Below are 25,269 nucleotides of genomic sequence, written 5' to 3'. Positions count from 1 at the left end.
TTCATAAACAGAGGCGCTTAAATGGAAAATATTCCATCTTTTTTTCCCCTACTGTCTATTTTAGGGAGCCACTGGAGGACAAGTAATGGCCCTTCTCATCCTCCTGCAATCAGCGCATCAGGGAAAGGTCACAGAGGGCTAACTGGTAAATGTCCATGTGCAAACACTCCTATTTGTCAATAAAGACATAATGTATGGATTTTTTTCTATGTTTTTTTTTAGATTATTTCCTCTACAGCTGTGCAGCTGCACTACTGCTTGGAATTCTGCTAATGCCTTTGGCTGTTTTATATAAAATACGGTGAGTAGTTTCAATTTCAAAACAATTTCTCATAGGAAATAATCTAGTGAATAAGAGAAAGAGAAGGGAAGAGAAGAGAAAGGCTCAAAGCCTTGTTGTAAACATTTTTAGACTATACAGTCATCTGTCATTTATAGCGGTTAATTGGTTCCAGACCTGGCCGCGATAAATGAATTTCCACGATATAGGATTCAATGTTAATAAATGCAATATTTTCGTAGTTATTTTCGTAGCATTGGAAACCTGTTTATGACTTTCTAAATACGGGTTTTAATATTATTAAATTACACTGGTATAATCAATTCTTTACGCCACATTGTGCAACTCTTACGCTGCAGGGACTCGAGACGGCCGCTAGCTAGCAAGCCAACCGGTTGGCGTCAAATTTATCTCTTCTAAACTGAAGAAGCCAAAAACTTACCACTTCCTGGAATGGGACGAGAACTTTTTTTCACTCTATCGTGTCAGACATACCATGGCTGACTTCATGCAATGTTAAGGTAATGTAATGTAAGGTAATGTCTCAATGTTTTGTGTCATTACTGCCGCCTAGTGACCACAATACTACATATCACCTGTATTTCAACATGTTTTGACTAATAATAGACCATACTCTACCACGAAACAGCGATCATTTATTAATTAATTAAATTGTAAAAATTCAAAATTTGCTTAAATATGCTTTTTTTTTTTAATTGATAGGTCGTACTCAACCATAAAAATGTATGATTTATTAATACATTTTTTGAAAAACCGTGATCGAGTGAAGCCTCAAAATTCAAACCGCAATGGGCCGGGGGACGACTGTAATACTAATATTTAAAGAAGGGCACTTAGCGCCATGGTTCGTAACACAATGTTTTAATGACTCAATTGCAGATTGAAATACAGTATAATGTTTAGAACAAATCAAATTGATAGACCTTGATTTTAGATGGCTAACAGGAGACACAGAGCTGAAGATTTTCCGTGCTCGATGGCAATTTGAGCAACATCGAGGAGTTCAGGGAGGCAGACAATGAGGTGGAAGATAAGGATGGATAGCCACTTCACAAGATGAGGGAGAAAGTAGTAGCAGTAGTAGCAGTAAGGTAATGCAATCTAACGTCATGTCTCATAACATTACTGATGCCTAGTGGCCACAATACTACATATAACTTGTCTTTCAATATTTTTTTACTAATAATAGGCCATAGTCAACCATGAAACAGCGATTTATTCATTGTTTTGAAAAAACGCAATATAGTGATTTACAGTAAACCGCGGTGTAGCGAGGGACTGTACATGGTTCTTGGGGACACTTTTCAGAACGCTAAGGACTGACTTCTGATGTCACGCATGATGATGGTTTGACCTTTGTTGGACTTTCAAGGAATAATTTTCTAGAAAATTGTGACTGAATTCAAAATTGCATAACTTTGAAAGTTCCACCATATAATACAAATGTGATTGTACAAATAAAAACATCCCCTCTCCTCCCACCCTCCCCTTCCTCCTCATAGACGCCTGGACCTTTCTGCAGTTTAGTAAATAAATGGAGTATTGACTTGACCTTGCTTTGTGTCCCAGGGTTTTGAGAAGAGACAAGAGACGAGATGAAACAGGATTCCAGCCACTTGATAAAGGTCACTGTGTTGCTCTTCTGTAAGATCTCCACAAATATTAAATATTCAGTCATTTTGTTGCTATTTGAACTCATATCAGACAAGAAGGATTCGAGTTTATTATGGTTGCTAATTGTATGAGATTCTGTTTGTGATGACTTTTTTTTCATGTAAAGATATCTGTAAGCTGGTTTTCTTCAGGCAGTGAAAATCTACTGCAAATCGTGCCAACAATAAACTAATATAAGCTATATAAAGCGTGTTAAAGGTTTCTACAACAAGATATAACTGCTTTTCAAACATGACCAAATGGGAATGATGATGCAGTTGGTGATGTGGAAGCAAGTGAGGCGAAACTGACCTGATTAGATTCAACATTTCTCTTGACTGCCGTGACTGCATGATGGGATGCAGCTGCAGCACAGGAAACTCGCACCTCCAATATCCATCCATCGTTTTTTGTACAATACTTAACCTGTTCAGGGTCACGGGTGAGCTGGAGCCTATCCCGGCTGGCTTTGGGTGAGAGGTGGGGTACACCCCGGACTGGTCAACAGCCAGTCATAGGACACATACAGACAAACAACCATTCACACATACATTCACAGCATACCTGTGAACCCTCCTATTGTCCACGGGAAGCTATCATATTTTGCCCTTCTTTCCAGCCGCCCACCATTTTTAATAGTTTACTGAAAATGTTCCGCTGTTCTTTGCGTTATACACAATACATAATAAAAAATAGCATTAGATTACTATAATGTCCGTGCCCCCTCCCCGGCCCACGAGAGGTTTGTGGGCATGCAAGCTGGTCTGTTGGCTCAAAACTGTCATAATCCACCAACAACTTCTGGCTTGCAATCTCCTTAATGATATGTAATAGCAGCAGTTTTATCATAAGTGGAAAACAAGAGAAGAGCAAAAGAACTGTACTCAACACATTTCCTGATGATGAGGCTCTTCAGCACTTTTCTACTTGTTGATCTTGTTGAAGCCCAAACAGACACACTGTTAAATTGCTAAATTGTTAAATCAACACAAGCAACTAAATGGTAACCATTCCAAAAAATATATGGATATAATTACTGTTATATAATGTAATTGTGCAATAATAAACCATAGGCAAAAATACATTTTGCGCTAATATATTTTTGAGCATGGGCGCCTTAACTGTTACATAATGAGGGGGACCTTTGCAGCAAGTCAATTAGCATGCATTTTCAAAAATGTATGCAAATATATACAAATGCTTCCCAACCTTTTTATCAGTGCGGTATAAATTTGTCAGACCCCATTTACTGCTATTTCAATGAACTTGAATGTTGAATAGAAATGGAATAATTACAAAACAGATGTGCCATGAGGTGAGCACGAGGACAAGTTACTTTTAGCATGATTTCATTGAGCTATTGCCAAGAAAGGAGAAGAAGTCAGCATCACAAACAATTATGTGTTAAATACAGGATAACAATGTTCGGAATGATCTTTGGCAAAAAAAAAGTGCTTTTATGTTTTATTCTTAGGAGGTTTTTAAATTAATTTCCCCATTATCTGACCTGATTTAGGTAAAGTTCAAATTCAAAAAGCAGGAAATGTAGCCTCTTTTTCCATTATGAAACACCTGTTGAAATAATGAAGCTAGTGACCATTCTAAACTATGTAAGTAATTAAACTGACCTTTTACTGGGATCATATCATCATAAATGAGTTGTAAAAAGCCTCTGAAAAGGACACGACAGCATGTTCTCATTATTTTTGCAGTCCTCCATCTGCTGTATATTTTAATATAATTGATATAAAACCCACAGTTCCACTACTGGTCATTGAGTGGGTAGCACAGACCAGTAAATTGAGTGGATATGACTAACAGAAAGGTTATTTCAATTAGACATACTTAACTGTCAGACACACCTTTTGACCCCAATGCAGGAGCAAAACCAGGCAAACATACAGCAAATTCAGAAAATCTAAAAGCAGCGGCAAGAGTCAAAGCACTTACAGTATAGGAAATCAAGTCAAATATGTGAAAGAAACAAGATCACGGCATCGCGCTCCTTGCCTGAGCAACCTTGGAATTTGTCTTGCGATGTAAAGCATTACAGATGAAGTCACCTGCCTCCAGGATTTTGGCAAGGTTCACCCCCTTTAAAAAAATAATAAAATATTCAATATTAAAATAAGGAACGAGCCTATTGATCATTTGAGGCAAAATTGGGTGCAGTACATGACTATAACCAGCAGAGGTGCTCTTGAGTAAATCTAAATTACTTTTCTGTTTAAGAATTCCCATGTGGTATAATTTGGATATGCATCGTGGCAGCAAAAAAAAGTATATATATATATAGCACTGATCTAAAAAAAAGACTGGATCGAGCTTCTATTGTTCTATTTTTGAAGCCAATGGAAATTTGCGGCGGCCATCTTGGTGAGACCACTTTGCTGTGAGACAACAGTATGGCAACACACTGGTAAAACTTCGATTGATCGTATAGCCACCAAAATCAACTGCTAAAGGTTATAACTACTCAGATTTATACGCTTTTGTGTCATTTATCAAGCTAGTAAGATGTATTTTAGCTTCGAGACGGACGAAAAATTGGCTGAGTGGCAGCCTGCAAACATTGTTTACGTACGGAATTTAAAGTCTATCTTTGTCTAATTATTTTCCTACGGTAAACCATTATTTTTTTTTATCTCAGGATAAGGTTAAGGCAGGAAGAAAGCAGAAATTTTGTCACATGTCTTCTACCTTCGCGTGAATCATGTCTGGTATCAGAATTAATGTAACTTGGTAGTTGTGGTAGCTTTTAAAAAAGCTGTTTTTTGGTACAAAAAGACATTAGATAAGTGCAAATACTCAAAGCCTACTGTAAAAAACTGCATAGAAATAATTTTATCATTGATTGCTAGGCTAGGCACCAAAAAAAGGCCTAGTTGTTACAGGAAGGTGTAACTAGAAAATTCTTGCAAAACCACCCATCAAAGTTCATACTTTAACTTTTGGTTACATTTCGAGAACTTTTCAAAGCAAAGCTGTTCAAGTAGTGGCACATATATCAAGTCAAAAAAAGGTGCCAAGTAAAAGTACTTACGAGTGGAAGGTTCTTGGGAAGTGCTTTTTAAGTTGTGTTTCCTCATCCTCGCTTCCTTCACTGGCACTCCTGATGTTTTTGATGATTTTTCGCTAATTCTGCGTTCGTATACCAGCACAATCACAAAGCTGTGGCGCGTAAGGTGGTCTCACCAAGATGGCGGCGATCGAAAAAATCTGGCTTCAAATTTTGGCGCGTGAAAACAATAGGTTGCTCGATCCAGTCTTTTTTTTAGATCAGTGATATATAGCTATATATATATATATTTTTTTTTTTTTTCTTGGTTGAGTAGAAAAAAAAATTTAAGTATGAATTTATTGTTAACAGTCTCTATTATCAATCAAGGATACTGAGTCTAATGTCCATCCTTGTTGAATGAACATTGTTGTTGGAAAAAGTTCACAAAATATCCAAAGTGAGTCACAAGAGTGCTGCAGTCCACCCTGTAGTGAATACGTTCCACCAGCAGGGGTAGAGATTGTTAAATAAATAGTTCATGGATCAGAGCACCACATAGTGTGGGCACGTGAAATTGTGCAAAACCACTGATGTTATAAAATAAACACTGACAGAGAAGTATGTTTGCAGAGCCATATATGTTTATGTAAATGGAGTCTGGGAGATTGTACGCCCGGTGTGCATGCTGGGATAGTGGACACATAAATTTACAGCAGGTCTGCGGGGAGTGTGTGCACTCACAGTGTCGATGCCCATGCCGTGGAGCATGTAGAGGACATCCTCTGTTGAAACATTGCCAGATGAACCCTGAGCGTACGGGCAGCCTCCCAGGCCGGCCACTGCAGAGTCCACCACGCACACCCCCATCTGCAGAGACACAGTACAAGTCAAGTACTGTACATTTGGACCTATTTCAGGTTCTAGTCCTACTGACAAAACTTAGTAGTAAGGTACTGTGGAACCTCTAGGATTGTATGGATGGTGGTCAACTCAGATTTGACATTTTTCCCAAAGGTAAACAGAAATATTAATAACCTGTGCTAGGCTAAAACCCATAAAACCTTTATAAGGAATATTATAATATATTATTTATTTTAAAAAATGGCTCGTGGGCACTTGGCCTGGGGCAATAATAAATTATTCACACAATAAATGAAAATTAACTCCATAATTTTGCCTGAGTACATTGCCATGTGCATGCGTGTCTGTCTTGCTCGTCTCACGCCTCAGGCAGAAAGAGGTTCACTGCATTGGTTTCAGCACCTTGGTGCGTTTGTTCCATAGAACAACAGCATGAACAGAGTGAGCCCTTTTGAGGGAAAATGTGATGATAACCATAGCAACATAAATGGAACTTTCTGTGACACGTGGCAGTTTGTTATGTTAAATGTTACTTTAAACTCAGTTGGTTTTCAAAGCATGAGAAGGACTCCCAGAAAACTTCAGATGAAGCGCAGCAGCTTGAGAAAAATGAAGACATAACAGGGTATGTTATCTTAAATTTGCAAACTAATTGATACATTTTTACTTTAGTTTCGGAGAAGGGAGGCCCAAGGCTCACTGTACTGCAATTTAAAAACCCCTACAAACATACAGGTAATAAGCTTTCTTACTCTGGAACAGATTATTTCAAATATAATTAATGTTGATTAGAAGAAAATGGAAGTCGACCAGCATGACAGAGCGGATTGTGGTGGACTTGTGGTAGAATTTCCACTGTATATTTTAAAGCGAAGCAGACACATCCAGAACTGTCATTCAAACATCAACCCAGGTAAAAATCCATGAACAAAGATCCTTCTTCTGTTGGATAATTCTAACCGGCATGCAGCTCCCTGCCAAGGCTGTGGGCTTTACAGCTGTATAGGAGAACTGCGGCCTTCCATCTCCAGAATGAACGGGCACAGAACATCCCACAGTATGGCTTAGTCATCCTCTATGTCTGCGTGGAGCACCGGTGCCATATAGTAATAGCCTTGTGCAGAACATTTCATATGGTTCTGATTGTGCTGGTTACTCGTGTTTTCACAGTGTTACTTTGTCCTTTCCGTGCCACATTGAGGAGACATTTTGCCTTTCTTAAGAGGGTGTCTACTTACACTCTTCCAACAAGACGGGAGTTATAATATTACTAGACAAATGTGCCGTTGTTGCAAACTATAATCATTACTGTCATGCATTATTTCCCTGATCCCTTCAGGATAAATGGTCCCGTTTTAGAACCCTCGTAACACACGCACATTAACACGTACAGTAGGTATATATTGTACTCTATATAGTGCCTGTGGGAGTCTACTGTATATACAGTGCACTTGCTAGCCACATTGGGTAAATCTACATCAATCTAATGAGATGGATTACAAGAGATGCTTCGGAAATTCTAGCTTGCATGCTGTGGTTGTGTCATTGTTTGACTTCCGATTTGAACATAACATTTATTTGCTGTATACTGTCTATGTAACATGTAGGCAGTGTTCTAGGTAACAGTTTAACATGCCTTACTCTCCTCAGGGCATTCACACCAGTCAGACTAGATAGGATAGCTCTAGTCTAGTTCATGCTCAAAGACTAAGTGGGACACACATCAGTCAGACTAGATGAGACAGCCTGTAAGCCTTCCATTAGAGGATGAATAGATAAATAGATTGGATCTTGCGCCAGGCTCTCAGACTAGAGCTGTCCTATCTAGTCTGACTGGTGTGTGGCCCACCTAGTCTTTGAGCATGAACTGATAAAACCTGCTCGGATGAGAGGTGAAACGTCTTCTAAGACAACCTGAACAGTCCAGTTATGATCGATTGAATTTTCTGACGTGGATGAATGAAAATATTCACAGGCATGCCTAACTGTCATAGTGTGTAAAGGGGAACCAGTAATTTAACCGCTGTTAATATTGGGACTCTGAAGACCATGTGTGTAATTGATAACTAATTAATGTGTTGCTCATATCTTACTGCCATCACTGGAACCCTTCTGTGGGGGCATCACAAAGGTCCTGTTCACACAGGGATGCTCCTGTTTTTTTGGGGCGTGATGAAAACAATTGCATCCACACAGAAAGAGATCACTGGTTGAAAACGATATAAAACATAAGGCACATTTACATGTGGCGCTGTAAACCGACACACAGATAGAACCACGTCACACAACAGAACTACAGAAGAACAAAGGAAGGATACGCATGAGGTCTTCCGCTTGTCCCACTTGTCTGGACTGACGACGAGGTGTAATTACTTCTGCGAGTCACTTTGGCATATAAGACAAAGAATATCAGGAGAATGTCGACTGGGAGTCATGCCAGTCGACATATTCAGATATTATGTTGTCTTTTTGGCAGCGGTACAGAACCGTTCACTTCAGGTCATGTGATGGCCACGGGGCGGTGACGTCATTGCTTCCAGAAAGTACTGTTTTGCTTGTTCACACAGCAACGGCAAGCTGCCCCCACACGGGCTAACCCCCACTGTGCTCCCCTAGCACCGGAACACATTTACAGCAACATACAGTACATGAGCATGAGTCTTATTTATGTCTTAAATACTGTAGTTTATTTTCTGTCATTATAGCTACTATATTGTCTAATACGAGTGTAAAGGTGACTATAGGGGTGTTATTTCAAGTCTTGAGGGCTCTAATAATGTTTAAAACTGCATTTAGAAGGTTGTAAACAGGTTTTAATGCTCTATGAAAATATTCCATTTCTAAAAAAGGAATCATACGTTGCGGAAATTCACCTATCACAGTTGGGTTTGGAACCAATTAACTGTGATAAATGAGGGATTACTATATTCAGGGATGTCTTAATGCAAAACTTGGCATTATTTTTGTAAAGCAGATTTTGTTTGGCAGATTTCTTGGACGAGAAAAATAATATTGTTGTTCTTGGTAACATATTAGCTGTTGAGCTTTATCGTCATATTGTTTATTTTTACTACCAACCTCTCCCAGTCTCTGGCCTCCATATGAATTTTAAAGATGTGGCTTTCACTTGTTTGCTGGAAGGCTTAACAACAAACATCTTCAAAACATGAGGACACAAATTTTGATGTTGACACTGTAAGAAGAATCAATTTAGCAAAAGAATAACTTCTAACAATTTTTATAAACCAAAACAAAAATATGGCGATGCCAGATGAGCTTTCACATTCATTAGTTCTGAGGATGTTTTCCACATGTACCCGGGGATTGTCGTGAGAATATTAAAGATGTTTTCCAGCTTCCGCAGCAGAGCCAGATGTCAGGGTTGGAGGTCCCACAGGGAGACAAAATTAACACACTGATACTTTCAGTGGTAGTGGGTCATGAAGGACTTTCACCCCATGGAGAAGGATCAAGCAAGCAAAATTAAAAGACAAGAACTTACTTCTTCCAGGGGCTGTCTAAGTTCGCCGTAATTGCTGTTTGTGTTGGCAAGGCGAGAGAGGTGCAGGAGGTGGGGTGGAAGGTGGCGGTGGGGGGGCTGAACTTCGGTGTGTTCAGTGCATGACATTTCCAGACCTTGGTTAAAGCCAGAGCAGGATATTGTACAAGGCAGATTTTTTTGTGTTGTATAAACACAGAGTTGCAATCTACCATGCCAATCCTCTCACTTTCAGCTGCAGACCGCGCAGGGCTGGGGGTCTTCGGGTTTCCGAGAGGAACAAAACAGACCCTTCAGCGGTGTGCCCTGTTCCTTTGGACGCTAATCGTGCGAGAAACGGTGGTCAGCATCTTAAGCTTGCCAGCGCATTCAGTTAGCTTCATAGTGGCCAGAAACCAGATGTGCACTCGGCATTAGAAAGCCATATTCAGTGAGCTGTGGCGGTATGAAAACAATACATTCTTGTGTAAAGACACAGTGTATTCTGAAACGTGCATTGGTTTTTAGGATACGCTTGACATTCTACACTCACACTTGACGAGGCCGAAGACGGACAAGCTCCCATTTTGGTTTTAAAAGTGCGTCAGAGAGACAGAAAGAGAGAGTGTGTATTCACAGGATGATATGAAGCAGTGATGTTTTAGCCACAGCTACATAAACTGTAGGCAAGCTGAAAGAAGCTGTCACAGGGCCGCGGCTGACACATATATCAACCTTTTCCACGGATACATAAATAAGCCTACAAAGCCCAGATACTGGCAGAACAAAACAAACTTTTACAGACAAAATAAATGATATTTCCACCTTGTGATTTATTTTAAAATGAAAAATTATGAACCATGTCATCAATTTTCTTTGACAAGGATTACTGAGTTTAATTACTAACCAAACCTTAGACCTACTCAAATCAAATTCTCAGTGGTGTGCAGTCAGGGCCAGCAAGGCCTTCTCTGCTGGCTTAATCACTATCAGAAGCACTGACCTACATTTACAACTTAAATTCTAGTATTTGATCCATGAAAGTGTATTCATTTATTTTCAACTGTCTATTATCTTCATTTTGTAGTGTGTCTCTTGACTAGACTGCTTCCACTCGTGTATGTGCATGTTAGATTTTTTGGTCCAGTCAGATTTGAGCTTCTATGTGTTGCCATAATCAGGAGTGCTGGCCCATGTCACATACACACTATTAGCAAATGGGCTTTTTTTTAACCACTCAGATTACAGATTCACCTCACAAGATCAGTTAGCTGGCCCACAGTGACATCAGTGTTTTTCAATCCTCTGACTGGTTGATGTCTGCCAGCCTATTCCCTGACATGCAAACTTAGCAGTGCACTTGAATGCATCATCAGATGAACAGTGCAGCAGTAAATTAATCCTGTTATGACATGAAAAGAGTTTTTCATCTTTCTGTGTGCATTATGTGAACAAATTAGTGAGTTAATATGCTGTATATACATATTATATGTCAGTCTGGGAAAAGGTTTGTTGGTGTTGGTTTGAAGGGGCCTTCGAAGTATCCCTTCCACCGGTCCACAACATCTTGAGTCGAGGTCAGCAGCACACCATCCCCACCATACACGGTGTTGACAGTATACTCCCCCCCCCCCCCCCCCCCCCCCCCCCCGAGACGATGGATGGTGGTCCAGAATCCCTTCGAACACATTCAGAAGTCGTTCTCCATGGCTTCCCTGAACTCCTCCCACGTCCAAGTTTTTGCCTCGGCGTCCGGACGCAAACCGTTTCGCCTGCCGGTACCTGTCAGCTGCCTCTGGAGTCTCATCGGCCAAAGAGGCCCGATAGGACTCCATCACCGATGATGTCCACAAACGGGTTCTGGGATTACCGCCACGACAGGCACCAACCACTTTACGGCCACAGCTCCGCACGGCCGCCTCCACAATGGAGGCACGGAAAATGGCTCACTCGGACTGAATGTCCACTGCTTCCCGCAGAACATGGCCGAAGTTCTCCCGGAGGGGAGTTGAAAAATCCTTCTGACGGGGGGACTCTGCCAGACGTTCCCAGCAGACCCTCACAATGCATTTGGGCCTGCCGGTTCTGACTGACATCTTCCCCCACCATCGGAGCCAACTCATCACCAGGTGGTGATTGGTTGACAGTTCCGCCCCTCTCTTCACCCGAGTGTCCAAAACATGTGGCTGCAAGTCCGACGACATGACCACAAAATCAATCATCGAACTGCCACCTAGGGTGTCCTGGTGCCAAGTGTACATGTGGACACCCTTGTGCTTGAACATGGTGTTCGTTATGGACAATCTGTGATGAACATACAGGTAGATGTCCAGTAACAAAGCACAAGCACTGTTGCTTTTGAAGTTTTCATGACATCATGAAGGAAAAAAACTTCCTGCCTCATGGACATGACACCACCTCTGATGAGGCCGTCCCGTGTATTCACCCACTGGTTTACGGAGGACGGCTTGGTAAAAAAGCAGGCTTTGCTGCACATCTTAAAATTAAATCTGGAGCTATGCCCACTACCTCGTGATGGCCTTTTTCTAATGTTACTTTTAAAGGTATAACCACTCCTAAAAATAATATCAAGAAATGTCATGGTGTAACTAATGAATCATTTTGCTTGCCAAGCCTGTGAAATCTAAGTACATAAGTTGTCATTGTGTGAGCTGCCAGGAGTATGGCATGAACAAAGATTGCCCCCCCCCCACCCCCCCACCCCCACCCACCCACCACCCCAGTCCTTTTGGAGAAAAAAAAGGTACAAAGGCTAAGGAATGTCTTTATCAGGAACAAAAGAGGTGACTCAAGGCTGACAGCGCTGGGGGAATTCATTACTCTCCCAGTTGGTGGTGTAGACCTCTGGCACACAGTAATGAAAGGCTATATGATAAAAATCTTTCATTTCCATCTTGTTTATAGGTGAGCAAATGGTCAACTAAGTAGCCCAGTCTGCTATTATTTTCACCAAGCCTGGGCCAGCTGAGATGAATCACTCTAAATATGATCCCTGGGGGAATTTTACCACCCTCTGTGCTTTTATTTTTATTTTTTGTCAAACCATGCTAAGTTCAAAAAGCAGAAGTTAAAGTGTGGCTACTTTGATGAGCATCTCAAAGAGCCAATCATATTTAATTAGTAGTATCTTATATTATATAGGAGCGGTAAGATGACGAGTAAATGCTATGGGAATTTTCTATGTGCTACTTAAAATGAGTAGTTGACTGTCTGGTAAAAAGACACTTGTCTACATAAGTTTACAACAAAGGTCGTTCCTGCAGCTGCATGGCTGTTCATCACATGCACAGCAAAGAACGAATGAAAGGATCATTTTCCACCAGCCTTTAAACACAGCATTGTCAGGAGACCCATAGATGAGTTTGGAGCCCCCCCCCCCACTCTCTCTGCCTTAGGGCTCTTCTATCCACCTAGCCCTCAGTGCCTTTGTACAACAGACAGTGAATAGGTGAGCCTTTGTGCTGACCCCCCTGCCCCCAATCTTCTCACCCGCCCAGCCCCCTTATGAGCAGCAATGACAATGTGGCCCACAGATCTGATATAGCCATATCTGCATTACTTACATATAGATTTATGTCAGCTTGAGGAAGGGCTCAAGCACCTTTGTAGCCACTTAAAGAGTCTCCTTTCATCTGTGTCGAGCTACACAGCACATGACCTTAACAGTGCATGATGCTTTTTCTCCTGAGCGGAAGTCTTTTTATGTTCATTGCAGTATGGGGCGGTGCTCAGTGGAGACATTGAGATTTCTTTGGCTGTTGACTGACGGTTTCTGGTTTTCTATGTATGCCATTGTAACCCACACATTGATTTTGTGGCTGCTACGTAGGAGACTAAATAGAGGATACATTCATGATGTCCTAAAAAGCCACATTGTCATTAAAATATTCAAGGTTATTAAAGTACACAGTACGTTTGTGCGGTACATTCTGTAATATGCATACTTCTTCAAATAGACGTCTCCATGGGGCCAGCAGAATACTGCAAAATATTCTCCAGAAAATCAATTCTCCAAATAGTAGGGGAGGCCCTAATCATATTATATTCCCTGAGTGGAGGCTCACTGTGCCACACTGAGCTGTGCTGACAAAAACACAAAGTTTTCCAACTTTATATCACCAGCCAAATTATACGTCTGTGTAGGCTCTCAGTCGTACAGGAGTTGTCCATCAAGGGAACGGCTTCTTGAGACGTCATCTGTACTTCTGTGAAGAAGGTGTCGGACGTTTCGCTCCTCATCCGAAGAGCTTCGTCAGCGAACTAATAAGTGCTGGTAGCCTAGGCCTTAAATACAGTAAGAGTGGGCGGAATTGGTGTGCCAACACCCTCCTTCTATTGGTTCCTTACACTAAGCCTGGGCGGAGTAGTGGTATAATCCTCTCCTGCTATTAACACCGCCGATAAAAGGGAAGTGTCGCTCCCTGAGTTGGGTATGAACGACTCTGATACTGGCTCATTAGCATCTATTGTTCTGGCTCGGCCCTGGCTTCACCTCATTTGCATGACTAAGAGCTGTGGGTTTTGGTCTCAGTAACCTGCTGAACACAGGGTCCAAATTAAACCTCAAACCACCATTCCGATTCAATGATGGGTTCTGTTGTTTGACAAAAATAGCTTCCTTTACTCCTCTTTCAAACCATCTGTTTTCTTTGGCCAAAATCTTTACCTCGCTGTCCTGAAAAGAGTGATTGGTTGCTTTAAGGTGTAGATGTACTGCTGATTGAGGACCACTCGAATTGTCCCTGCGATGTTGATAAAGCCTTTTTTGGAGCATTTGCTTAGTTTCCCCAATGTAGTGCTCTTTGCATTCCTCATCTTTACAGTGGATGGAATAGACCACATTGCTCTGTTTTTGGTTTGGAGCCTTGTCTTTAGGATGCACTAATTTTTGTCTCAGGGTATTTACTGGTTTGAAATAGGTAGGAATTTTGTGTTGCCATAAGATCCTCTGGAGTTTTTTGGAAACCCCCGCTACATAAGGGACTACCACTCCTCTCCTTTTTGCTTCTGTGGGCTTTTGGGTTTCTTTCCCTACTCTCTTCTTTTGACATTTGTTAAAAGCCCACCGCGGGTATCCACAGGTTGAGAGCGCTCTCTGGACATGTTGTGTCTCCTTTTTCCTTCCCTCAGCACTAGTTGGTATTTGTTCCGCTCTATGTTGGAGGGTCCTAATAACCCCTAGTTTATGTTGTAGTGGATGGTTTGATTCAAAAAGCAGGTATTGGTCAGTGTGAGTGGCCTTTCTAAAGACCTCTGTAAGTAGCTGTCTGTCCTCTCCTATAATTACCTTGCAGTCTAAGAAGGCTAGTTGGTTCTCTTTAGTGTCCTCGCGAGTAAATTTGATATTGGAATATCGAAAATATTATATTGATATTTGATATGAGGAATGCTCTCAACCTGTGGGTACCCGCGGTGGGCTTTTAACAAATGTCAAAAGAAGATAGTAGGGAAAGAAACCCAAAAGCCCACAGAAGCAAAAAGGAGAGGAGTGGTAGTCCCTTATGTAGCGGGGGTCTCCGAAAAACTCCAGAGGATCTTATGGCAACACAAAATTCCTACCTATTTCAAACCAGTAAATACCCTGAGACAAAAATTAGTGCATCCTAAAGACAAGGCTCCAAAAAATAAAATGGAAGTGGATTCCCAGTCGGCTCTGTCACTGCGCAATATGTACCTGGAACGCAATCGGTTCAACTGGGTTATACGCATGTGTAGAACGCGTCTACATCGGGTCGGTCTATTTTTCGGCACTCACATATTAGGCATGTGTCATCTACGCCATCCATCGATCTATTTTATGGCAGCAAGCAATATACGTCCCCCTTCCACTCCCAAAAACGTTATTAAGATAGATAAAAATTTGAGAAATAAAAACATCACTCTTTCTCTTCTTATAGTATATCCATGGTGCAAGTGGACAATTTATAAGATTTCTGCAAGATTTCTGATAATAATCAATAGCCAATCAAAAAGCATGTATTGGCAGTACCCTGATGTGCCGGCAAATTTGTCAATCAGTGCGAGCCAGATGCAAGACGTTTCATTCTGCTCCGTGACACCAAAAAGGAGAAAGTTCTACTCGTATTAAACCGACATTAGATGGGGGATTTAGATATAATTCCTGAACCTTGCTTGTTTGGAGAAGATTGTCCTTTTCCCTTGATGTATAGTAATATTTACTAACAGTTACCGACTGACGGGCAGTGAAACAACGATGTAGACATTATTTTCAATCTATTTATCTTTGAGCTTAAGTGTGCTCCAGCTATGTGGAAAACAAAATAGTAATACTATTGCATTCTGATGTCACCTGTTACTACAAAGTGAATCTGAGGTGTGTGAGGTGTACTGACATCCATTTGCCACCTTACTCAAGGATCTGTTCTGGTGAGTGTACTATTTCTAATAACAGTTTTACTGCATTAACTTTTGCACTATGCTGGATATATTCATGAGGGCCCTCATGATTGTTTGTGTATATAGAAGTTATTGAAATACTATGGATAACTTGTGAACGTAGTTAAGACAGTTAAGTAATTCTTTATGTCTTTCTTGACTATTGGGAGAAGCCAAGATATAAGTTACTTCAAGAACCTTTTGTTCTTGAGCTACTTCTTGAAGTTTTTCTTGACTACTGGGAGAGGCCAAGATATCAGATACTTTAAGAACTTTGTGCTCTTGAACTATTCCTTGAGAGGTAGTCAGCATAATTTCCACATGGCTGTCTTCTTCAAGAACTTTGTGTTCTTGACCTACTTCTTGAGAGTAGCAGTTCCTCTTCCAATGCAACCAGTTGGTCTGTCTTCTGTGTTGATTTTAGTGATGGCATTTTCACCTATCTTTGATGTGTCATCATGCTCGATGAAAATGCTTTCTTGGTTTCTTTACCACCTTCAGGTAATAAGAGCTGGCCTCCTCTACTCCTTCAGGCGACAGCTTTGACAAGAGTTTAACATGTTCGCTGGTAAGATTTCCAGTTTTGTCTTTGCTCTTTTGACTGTCTATTTGCTTTCTAGGGCAAAGATAGTAATGGTAGTCCCTTTTGCACTTCTTGTTTTAATTTTTCCACGGCAAGCCTTTTTTTTTGTGCAATCCAAGACCTTTGAATTTCCAACAGAACAGGACTTTATCATGATGTCGATCATCTCCACACACGATGCATGTGCTTTCGGAGTCTCTCGTTGAGGTTGATGTTTTGGTAAATGCTTGCTTGCTCTCTCTCAAAAGCGTAATCGGTTCACTTAAGCAATGTATATTGCGTTGATTAGTTTGTTGAAGAACACTTTCTTGATCTTGTAGAAATGTCCATCTGTGGTGGTCTCTGCTGCAACCACTAAAGATGGGTCATGGATGGACTGGTACTGGTGGTGGTTGCACTAAATTCCCTCCAGCAGCCAGTTTTTCCATTGTCTATGGAATGCAAAATTGGGCTTCTCTGTACCTTATTTCACCTCTAGTCTCCAGGATAGTTTGGACCCTGGTTTTTGGTTCCCTCATTTCATCCTGTGGTACCCACATTTCCCATGTTGAAATAGCTTGCCTTGCTTCAGTCATCTGTTGTTCAAACTCGTCCAGGAATGATTTGCAGCTATCTGTTGTCATGTCAGCAAGGAACAGCCTATGTCACTGTCTTTTTCAACCCTTCCACTTAAAAATGAAAGACTGTCCTCCTTGAATCTTCTCAACAGTTTGGACTGAATAATTATTTCGGTTTCCATGAGCTTGGCTTCAATTTCTTCTATGTTGTCTTCCAAATGCTCCTTTACTCTTCAATCCCAGCCATTTTTCAAAAGACAACCCCTTCAGTACCGGCCCTTTTAGACAATTTTGACTGATCTTTCAAGGCACACAGAATATTGCGCTCTATGGCTATATAAACATGGAACTTACCAAAAGAAAGATTACATTACCGTCTTTCATCAGAAAAAAAAAGTTTGTTTCTACCTTTTTCCGTTCTTTAGTAATCAGCAGGTAATCAGGTAAGTTTTAGGAAAATATCAATTCCCAACTAGAAAAGGGAGAAAACCAGCTTTTGTGAAAACATAAATTTCAAGCACATCAAAATATAAATTTATTTACAAATATAACACTATGAACTATTTTCTATTTACAACTTTGAGGAATCCAGCTTTGAAATCTTCACTTGCGTCACTTTACAATAGTCTTTATAGAGTTTAGTGGATTCATCCCGAAACATTAGCCCGTCTTCGGGATAATTTTTCCTGTTGTGAGATAATTCAAACTTGCAATAAAGGCCTGTTGTTCTGGCGATTAAGTCTCGTGCTTGCGTGCCTCACCGAACATTACAGTAACGTTACTGACACCTAGTGACCAGTGTAGACAACTACATATCATCACAAAGTCTTTTAAATACATCTTCTGAATGATTTATATTTGTACTTTAGTTCATTTAGCCATTTTTATGCATGAACATGCTTAATTTAGGCAAAAATGCATAAAATGTGCTTAAATATGCTACATTTATATATATTATATATCATAAGCAATTCCCTTAAAAGTGGTGAGAGCAGGGAGATGCTGTCTTTAGGTCAAAAATTGAAAGAAAGAATGAAAATAAAGACAAAAGCATGAGCATTATAAGCAGCACACAACAGTAAAGACACTAGATCCCTGCTTCTCATGGGCTTCTGGGACCACCAGCTAATGGGGCCATAAAAATGTACATTTTGGACACACCTCCTCCTCCAAAGCCTCCTGCTAGCTTAACGTTGACGTTCTCCTCTGGTTCACATAAACATTAGCAATAAAAGTGACTGTTGTACTGTAATTATTAGATTAGATTCAGTTGCAGAACCCTCTCCTTCTCTCTTCAATATGCCTCATTTATTAATCACATTTGAAATTCTAAACTGCATCACCACTAATGAATGATAATGAAAGAGTAAGGGTGTAGAAGTTATATGTTTCCCTTTTGCAACTCACAGCAACTATGGTGCGTTCCGAGTCGCCAACAAATTTCAACGTTTGATGAAAAAACCTTATCAGTAAAGCATGAAGACATAACCATGTAAAAGAAATGTGGGCTTTTTTAACAGTGGTACACGTATGCTGTACATTTTACCTGTATTATCACTTACATGTATCAATAAATTATTACCCACTTAGGGTGGATGAGATGTGTTTTCTGCTGAAAAAATGGCAGATTTTTGTATTTTAAAAAAAAATTAAAATATTTTTCACCAAAAATTAGCAAATTTGCGGGGCCGTGAATTGCCATAGCCTTTTCTGTGCTTGATGTAATTTTTTTATGTTTTACAGTGGAACCTCGGTTTTCGAACACGCCGGTTTTCGTATGATTTTGTTTTTGACCGATTATTTTGCCAAAATTTTACTTCGTTTCTCGTACCCTGTCTCGGTTATCACACAATATTGTGCATATTACATTGTTATGGGAAAAATTGTTTCGTATGTTTCGGTTTTAGATGGACCCTTTCGAACGGATTAATCACAAAAAACCGAGGTGCAACTGTCTATAAAAAAAAATTCATTGAGAAATGGTAACGCTACAATTAGATGTACGGTGGTGAGTTATTACCTGAAGTGCGGTATGGATGTTTGCCAAGGCTTGCCCATACGTGTCATGGCAGTGAATTGCCACAGCGCTAGGAGGAATCTCCTTCAATACACATTGCAGCATCTTCTGCACAGAACCTGGAGTACCCACGCCAATGGTGTCTCCCAGAGAGACCTCGTAGCATCCCATCTCATATAACCGCTTTGCCACCTTATTCAGGGAAGAGATTCATGATCAGTTCATTTAAACATACTTTCTTTGACCAATCTATCAAAAAAAGTATATCAAAGTATATTTATATTTCTCACCTCCGCAACTTTGGTAGGTTCAATGTTTCCCTCATAAGGGCAACCAAGGGCACAAGAAACGTATCTGCGAAAGAACTACTGTCATTTAGTTGCACAATCATTATGCACACGACGCAGAAGCCAAGCCAAGTGATTTATGTGCAAGACACATTAAAATGCTTGCTTAACTTTTCATTATGTGAACAGACTGGTGATTAGATTCTGGTGGTGATCCAGTTCAAACAGTATTTGTTACGAGGAACACAGATGTTGATCATCGCAAATCAAGAGCTGTTTGTTTATCTCTTCTATTTTTTTGGGAGGGTTGCCATGGATGCCATCAATGGAAATGTCTTCAGAAGGGCGTGGCTTACAACTAATTGGCCATAATTAATTTACCATTTATACAAACATGAAACAACTTGAAAAATATCTTAAGAATGGGTCTTTGCTTGTCGTCCAAAGCAATTTGAGCACAATGTGAAGCAGAGCTTGATACCAAACTGGGCTTTATGGCAGTTTTCCAACATGATAACGAACCCAAACACACCCCCATGATGACAACTGCTGTGCTGAGGAAGCTGAAGGTGAAAGTGCTGAAGTGGGAAAGAACTTAAATGAGCACTTGTGGTTCATTCTCACTGGAAAGGAAGGTGGAGGAGCATAAGGTGTCTTAACATCCGCCAATTCTGCCAATGTCATCATAGTATAGTGGAAAAGGATTCTCGTAACAAATTTAGCAGCTTTGGTGAATGCGGGTGGCGGGAGTCAAGTGGCAACCAGCTTTGAGGCGCGTTACTGCACCTACCGTGTTGGAGTGTGGCTCAGAGCTACCAAAGTGATACGGCAACCGGATCAGCCTAATCTCGTGGCGGAAGCCGATATAATCCAATCTTCAAAATACAGCGGATCGACAGCCGATCCCGATCCTGAAGATCGGATCAGGACATCCCTACCCAGTACGTGAAGGCGGTGCTACCTTGGCTAGCAGCAAGCGTTCGCTAACATGAATGAAGGCACAAAAGGCAAATGCAAATGCTCGTGCGGGAATATGTCGGTTTTAAACCGAATGAACAAGGTGAGTGCATGAACAGTGACGAACATATTGGTTCGTCAGTGTTCATGCACTCACCTTGTTCATTTGTTCGAAAATAGTGACGAGGAAGAAGGGGATACGACCAACTTGTATGCACACCTAAAACAGAGGTGGAAAGGAGCCTTCATCCCAACAGTCTGTCAGTGTCAATTGCTACATTGCAAAAGAAATGCAACATTTTGGGAAATGTTAGAAATGTTTGACAGACAGTATGAATTGCCTGGAGGAACGTAGATGTCACAAACAGCAATTCTTGAACTGTATAACCAAGTGAAAGAAGACGTGTTGAAAGGCATCAGAAACATTGCATTTTAGTCCACCATCACAGATATGTGTTTCAGCTCAAATATGACACTCTACATTAGTTTAACAATACACTACATAACTGTGTGTGTGTGTGTGTGTGTGTGTGTGTGTGTGTGTGGTTTTTATTGGAGTGTTTTCTTTCTTAACAGAGAGTCCATTTTATTTTCATTGAAGTTTTTTTTTGTCTTTTTTTGTTTAATTTATTATATTGTTTGTTTAATGTATTTAAAAGCTGTTTCCAATAACAATGTAAATACTCTTGAGAAATTAAAGTTTATTGCTTTTGATACCATGTACTCTCATTATTATGCCATATAGCTAATGAAAAAATGCTCTCAAAAATGTTGTCAATAAAATCGATTATCGACAATAATGTGTTGGACAATTATCGTCCAGCAAAATTTGTTATCGTGACAGGCCTAGTTGCTAGCTATTGAGACAATAATGGCTGTTTGTTGAGTCATTTTCAGTGGCTAGTAAATCTATACCACTATATAAGCTATACAATGACTACTAAACTAAAGTACAGTATATTTAAGTTTTATTTCTATAGTATTGTCCCTAATATATAATAAACTTTTATTTAAATGTGATGCATGCACTCAGATAGGGTAGTAGGTATAGTACTTAGTAGTACCCGATTTTACTGGTGGATATGAGTCAGTTTAGCAAGTAGAGCAAAGTAGGTATCATGCAGTGTAAAACATTGCATAAAGGCCCAGGTGCGACGTCACGAGCAAGAGAGCTAAGCTGAGTGCTAGCTGAGTGTCGAGAGAGTTGGAAGTGTGTGGATGTTGGCGTGGGTTGTGGCCTACAGCATCCCTTGTGTGAATGCGAATTGCTGCAGTGTTCTCCGCTGTTAATAAAGCGATTGAAGTGCATCGGCGACGTGAGTCTCTCCTTCCCCACAACCAGGGGCATTACAATAGGATACAGATCAGATATGACATGCAAAAGAGGCCTGAGTCACGTCGCGAATTGTACTGTGCACACTGGCATGAAAAAAAACACTGGCATGAAAAGAAAATCAGATACAGGTCACAGATGAGCAAAAAAATCGGAACTGACTACGCATGAATGTAGCCTTAGGAGTAAACGGTATTTTCTCTAGCTGTATGTGATGAGGAAATACAAAGAGTACGAACCCGCGAACTGGAATCGCTTGCTCTTTGGCACGCTCAACAACCTCTTCAAACCTGTGCATGCTTTCTTCAATAGAGCAATTAATGTTTTTCACACTGAAGGTCTCAGACGCTGACCCAAACACTGCAACTTCAGTCGCGCCAGCTGCAACCTTCAGAAGGAAAAAATAAGGAAAGCTTCTGAACACAGCGTTGGGGTGAAAAATGTAGTCTACAAGTACATTACACTAAAATCATGACTTACAGCATCCTGAAAGCCTTGCATGTTGGGTGTCAATACCGGGTACTGAACATGAGGTGCTCTCTGGATTCCTGTGAGAACCTCAGTGTGGTCAGCCATCTGAACAAAAAGAGGAAAACATATGAGGTATAAAAATAAACCTTTAAGGTCAACACAACTTGTTCCTGAAAATACATCACTCCCAGTCAAGCCTTTCACATCCCTGCACAGTCCATTAAGGCCCAAGTTACTTGATGTCATATTTCCGTGAAATGAACAAAAAACATGTTTGAATGTCCTTAAAAATAGAATTTCAATTTACGACAGGAAAGGTAGTCTTTCTGAATGTTAAAATAATCTTGGAGAAAAACATCTGCAGCGATGCAGGTAGCCCACAGTAGTTGTTGGGCTTTATAAATCACTCGTCACTGTTTAACTCTGCACACACTGGAGTTAATACCTGCGGTACCCACTTTGAGGAGACAAAGCTGGTGGCCTCGATCACACGCAGGCCTGATCCCGAGAGCATGTCTATCAGCTGGATTTTCACCCCCGTCGGAACAATTTCCTGGGGAACAATAAAAACTCAAAACAGCTCTTTGTGGATTTGAGTCTATGCAAGTTGGGAGGTACGACATGTCTGAAAGTACAACATGCAAACATGAGACATCTCTCATCTCTGTTTTACTAGACATTGTGGTGAAATCTGTAAAAAAAAAAAAAGTGCTGGCATGCAATGAGGAATGATTCAACTGTGACATGCTAAGCAGAGTAAACGAAGCCAGAAGTCATGTCATTTCTCCTCTTGAATTTCAAAGAAAATGTAAAACATATGCTGTGGTAATTATGGCGCACAAGCCATATGTTGTGCGTGTTTTATGTAGGAAAGACAGAAACATTTAGGGAAAAATAGCAGTTTTGAAGGTATGATTAAGCATAGCAGTAGAAGGGCATATATAAACATAAATTACATTTGCGAAAGAAAGGGCGGTTTTTATACCTTTTCATTTTGAAGACCATCTCTGGGCCCTACTTCAACAATCTTGACGAACTGTGGATACTCTGAAGCAGTCTGGAAGAAGAATACAACACAAGCATTCATCTTTGTGTTGAGGAGACACCCAACAGTCATAACCATAAGCCTGCCAGGCATTAGCATGGGAAGCAAAGAGACGTTAGAAGACTCGGAAAAGATAGCATTTCCCCACAAGAACCACAGGGGAAATTCTGAGGATCAGTCCATTTCTGTGTTTGGAAGCAAAAACTGCAATCATCTTCATCGTGAATATGTAAATGAACACTTCAACAAACCATCTAATGTACAGTTTGTGTCAGCATCTTTTTTTGCACTGGCCGCATTTTCTTCCTGTAAAACTCCTGTGGCAAGAATAATCAAACATGAGCATGTAAATGGGATTATGGATTTAGCATTCTGTTAGCAAGTAAACATACTATGTGGTCACATTTCAATTCAGTTAAGGAGTCTTGTACATGTACACATAGTTTAAATAAACTTGTAAATATGAAGATTTTGATAGTATACCATATATTACATTGTAGTTGGATTAAGGTAAAATAAACAACACAATTTACCATCTTCCAGGCACACTCTGAGGCTAACTTCTTTGCTAACAGGTCTGCCAAATTAGCCTTAAAACAACCATAAACTCGTGTTGCTTCTCAGCTACAAAAGCTACATTATCCCTTAAAATAAAGAAAGAATACTTAGAATACTTAGTTTTTTTAATTAGAAAATGTAATGTTACATGGTATTTAATATTGAGCCCTTCCGTAAGCAGCTAGATGCTAACATTTTAGCTAGAGCTTTACTAGACAAGCTCTTCGACTTGAAACAACAGAGGCGCAAGACCAACAATGTAAAAAAGATTAAATGGTAACATTTACATTATGATTTCATTAAAGAGTACTGCAAATTTAACTCTACTAAAGTTATGGCAGAGTGGGCTTATCTTCATAATTTAGCAAGGTTAAGCTAATTGTATGTTACTTACAGTTAACGGTAATAGCTTCGCGCAGCAATGCTAATTGTATATTTTCCTTATACATGGAGGTAATAGCTACACATAGTGATTCTAATTGCACATTTTGCATACACATGGAGGTACAGTCATGGCTTAGCATAATCACAGAGCGTGTTGAGTGAATACATAAGTAATTACCCAATGAGGGTTTTCCTTCATCACGATTACGGATAATGACGAGCTGTACTCGTTTCATGCTCGTACTCTGCAAAAATGCATTTTCCGTAACGGATACTAAAAGGATATTAAAACGAGTAATCCCTATAAAATACAAATATTAGGCATTCAGGAGACACATACAAATACATGTCATTGATCTGTAGTATTCTACACTGGTCACTTGGTGTCAGTAATGTCGCACTGATGAGGCAATAGCCACCACAAGGAACCTGTGTGAGTCTATATTATGTCTTAAATTGCTTATTTTCTGTTATTATGTATACTAAATTGGGTAATACAAATGTAAATCTGGCTATAGGGGTATTATCAAATGTCTAGAGTGCTCTAATAATGTTAAAAAGTGTATTTAGAAGATCGGAAACAGGTTTTGTCCGAAAATATTCAATTTCTAAATAAGGAATCCTACTTATCCTACTTATCACGGTCGGGTCTCGAACCAGTTGTGTTTTAATGTAGGAATTTTCTATCCATACAGAGGAGGCATACTTTAAGTGTATCGAAAATATAAGGCATCTTTGAGTAAAGTTCAAGTATCATTTCAGCATCTCATTACCGGGCTGAGTGTCCTGGTTTTCGGTAATCAAAATATGGTCACCATAGCTTATAGTCAATCTCATGGGCAGGTGAACAAAATGCATGTTCATATTTCCTTTCCATAAAGTGGAAGTATACACAAAGAAAAACAGAATGATGTTACATAAGCTGTGAGCGGCATCAGAGCGTCAGCATCATGACGAGGTCATGTGGCGGAAACGTGTGAGGCGTGTGAGACGCCAGAGAAGGACACCCACCTTTTCCTCTTGCAGCCAGCGTCTTAGCCATGGATAGTCCTGGATGAGTTGCTCATATGTCAAGCAGTGCTTCACCGTCGTGGGTAGGTTTCCCATTTGGAGGTCTGCTGTTTGCACCGCTTCACCTCCCGAAGACACGGAGCCCCCCCTAGCCTGTTTTTGTGTCCTAGCTAATATAGCTAATGCAAGATGGGTATGCCTGCATGATGTAAGGTGTTACTTACCCAGATGAGATTAGAGGACGACTTCTACTGACTGTGGAGGATGATTCAGCAGTTGCCATGGCAGCCACATCCTAGCTGGGAACAGAGAGACTGTGAAGGGGTGAGAGGGGAGTCATTTTCATCAAGCAAAA

General features: G+C 40.4%; 2 protein-coding genes across 4 annotated transcripts in view; one reads left to right on the top strand and one right to left on the bottom strand.

Moving 5' to 3' along the window:
- The window catches only part of gfral (GDNF family receptor alpha like), an 8,197-nt gene extending 6,069 nt beyond the window's left edge, over positions 1-2,128 (top strand). The window contains exons 7-9 of the mRNA XM_054799003.1: positions 65-145; positions 223-301; positions 1,871-2,128. Coding sequence (XP_054654978.1) covers positions 65-145; positions 223-301; positions 1,871-1,949 — 239 coding nt within the window. The 3' untranslated portion in view covers positions 1,950-2,128. The remainder of the gene's footprint in view (positions 1-64; positions 146-222; positions 302-1,870) is intronic.
- On the bottom strand, positions 1,813-25,269 carry hmgcll1 (3-hydroxymethyl-3-methylglutaryl-CoA lyase-like 1). Of its 3 annotated transcripts, none has more exons than XM_054799005.1 (9): positions 25,139-25,269; positions 22,902-22,973; positions 22,362-22,469; positions 21,926-22,021; positions 21,685-21,833; positions 19,159-19,222; positions 18,872-19,060; positions 5,697-5,822; positions 1,813-4,048 (listed from the first exon to the last, which is right to left on the bottom strand). In XM_054799005.1, the coding sequence occupies exons 3-9, from the start codon at positions 22,428-22,430 to the stop codon at positions 3,944-3,946; spliced, it is 798 nt and encodes a 265-aa protein (XP_054654980.1). In that variant the 5' UTR covers positions 22,431-22,469; positions 22,902-22,973; positions 25,139-25,269; the 3' UTR covers positions 1,813-3,943. The 3 variants fall into 3 exon arrangements, with proteins under 3 accessions (XP_054654980.1, XP_054654981.1, XP_054654979.1); XM_054799006.1 differs by having other exon boundaries at positions 22,375-22,469; XM_054799004.1 differs by having other exon boundaries at positions 24,915-25,237.

The sequence above is a fragment of the Dunckerocampus dactyliophorus genome, chromosome 14 (genome assembly GCF_027744805.1).
Source record: "Dunckerocampus dactyliophorus isolate RoL2022-P2 chromosome 14, RoL_Ddac_1.1, whole genome shotgun sequence".
Lineage (NCBI taxonomy): Eukaryota > Metazoa > Chordata > Actinopteri > Syngnathiformes > Syngnathidae > Dunckerocampus > Dunckerocampus dactyliophorus.
Note: the sequence above shows the minus strand (reverse complement) of the source record. Positions and strands in the feature narration are given on the sequence as shown.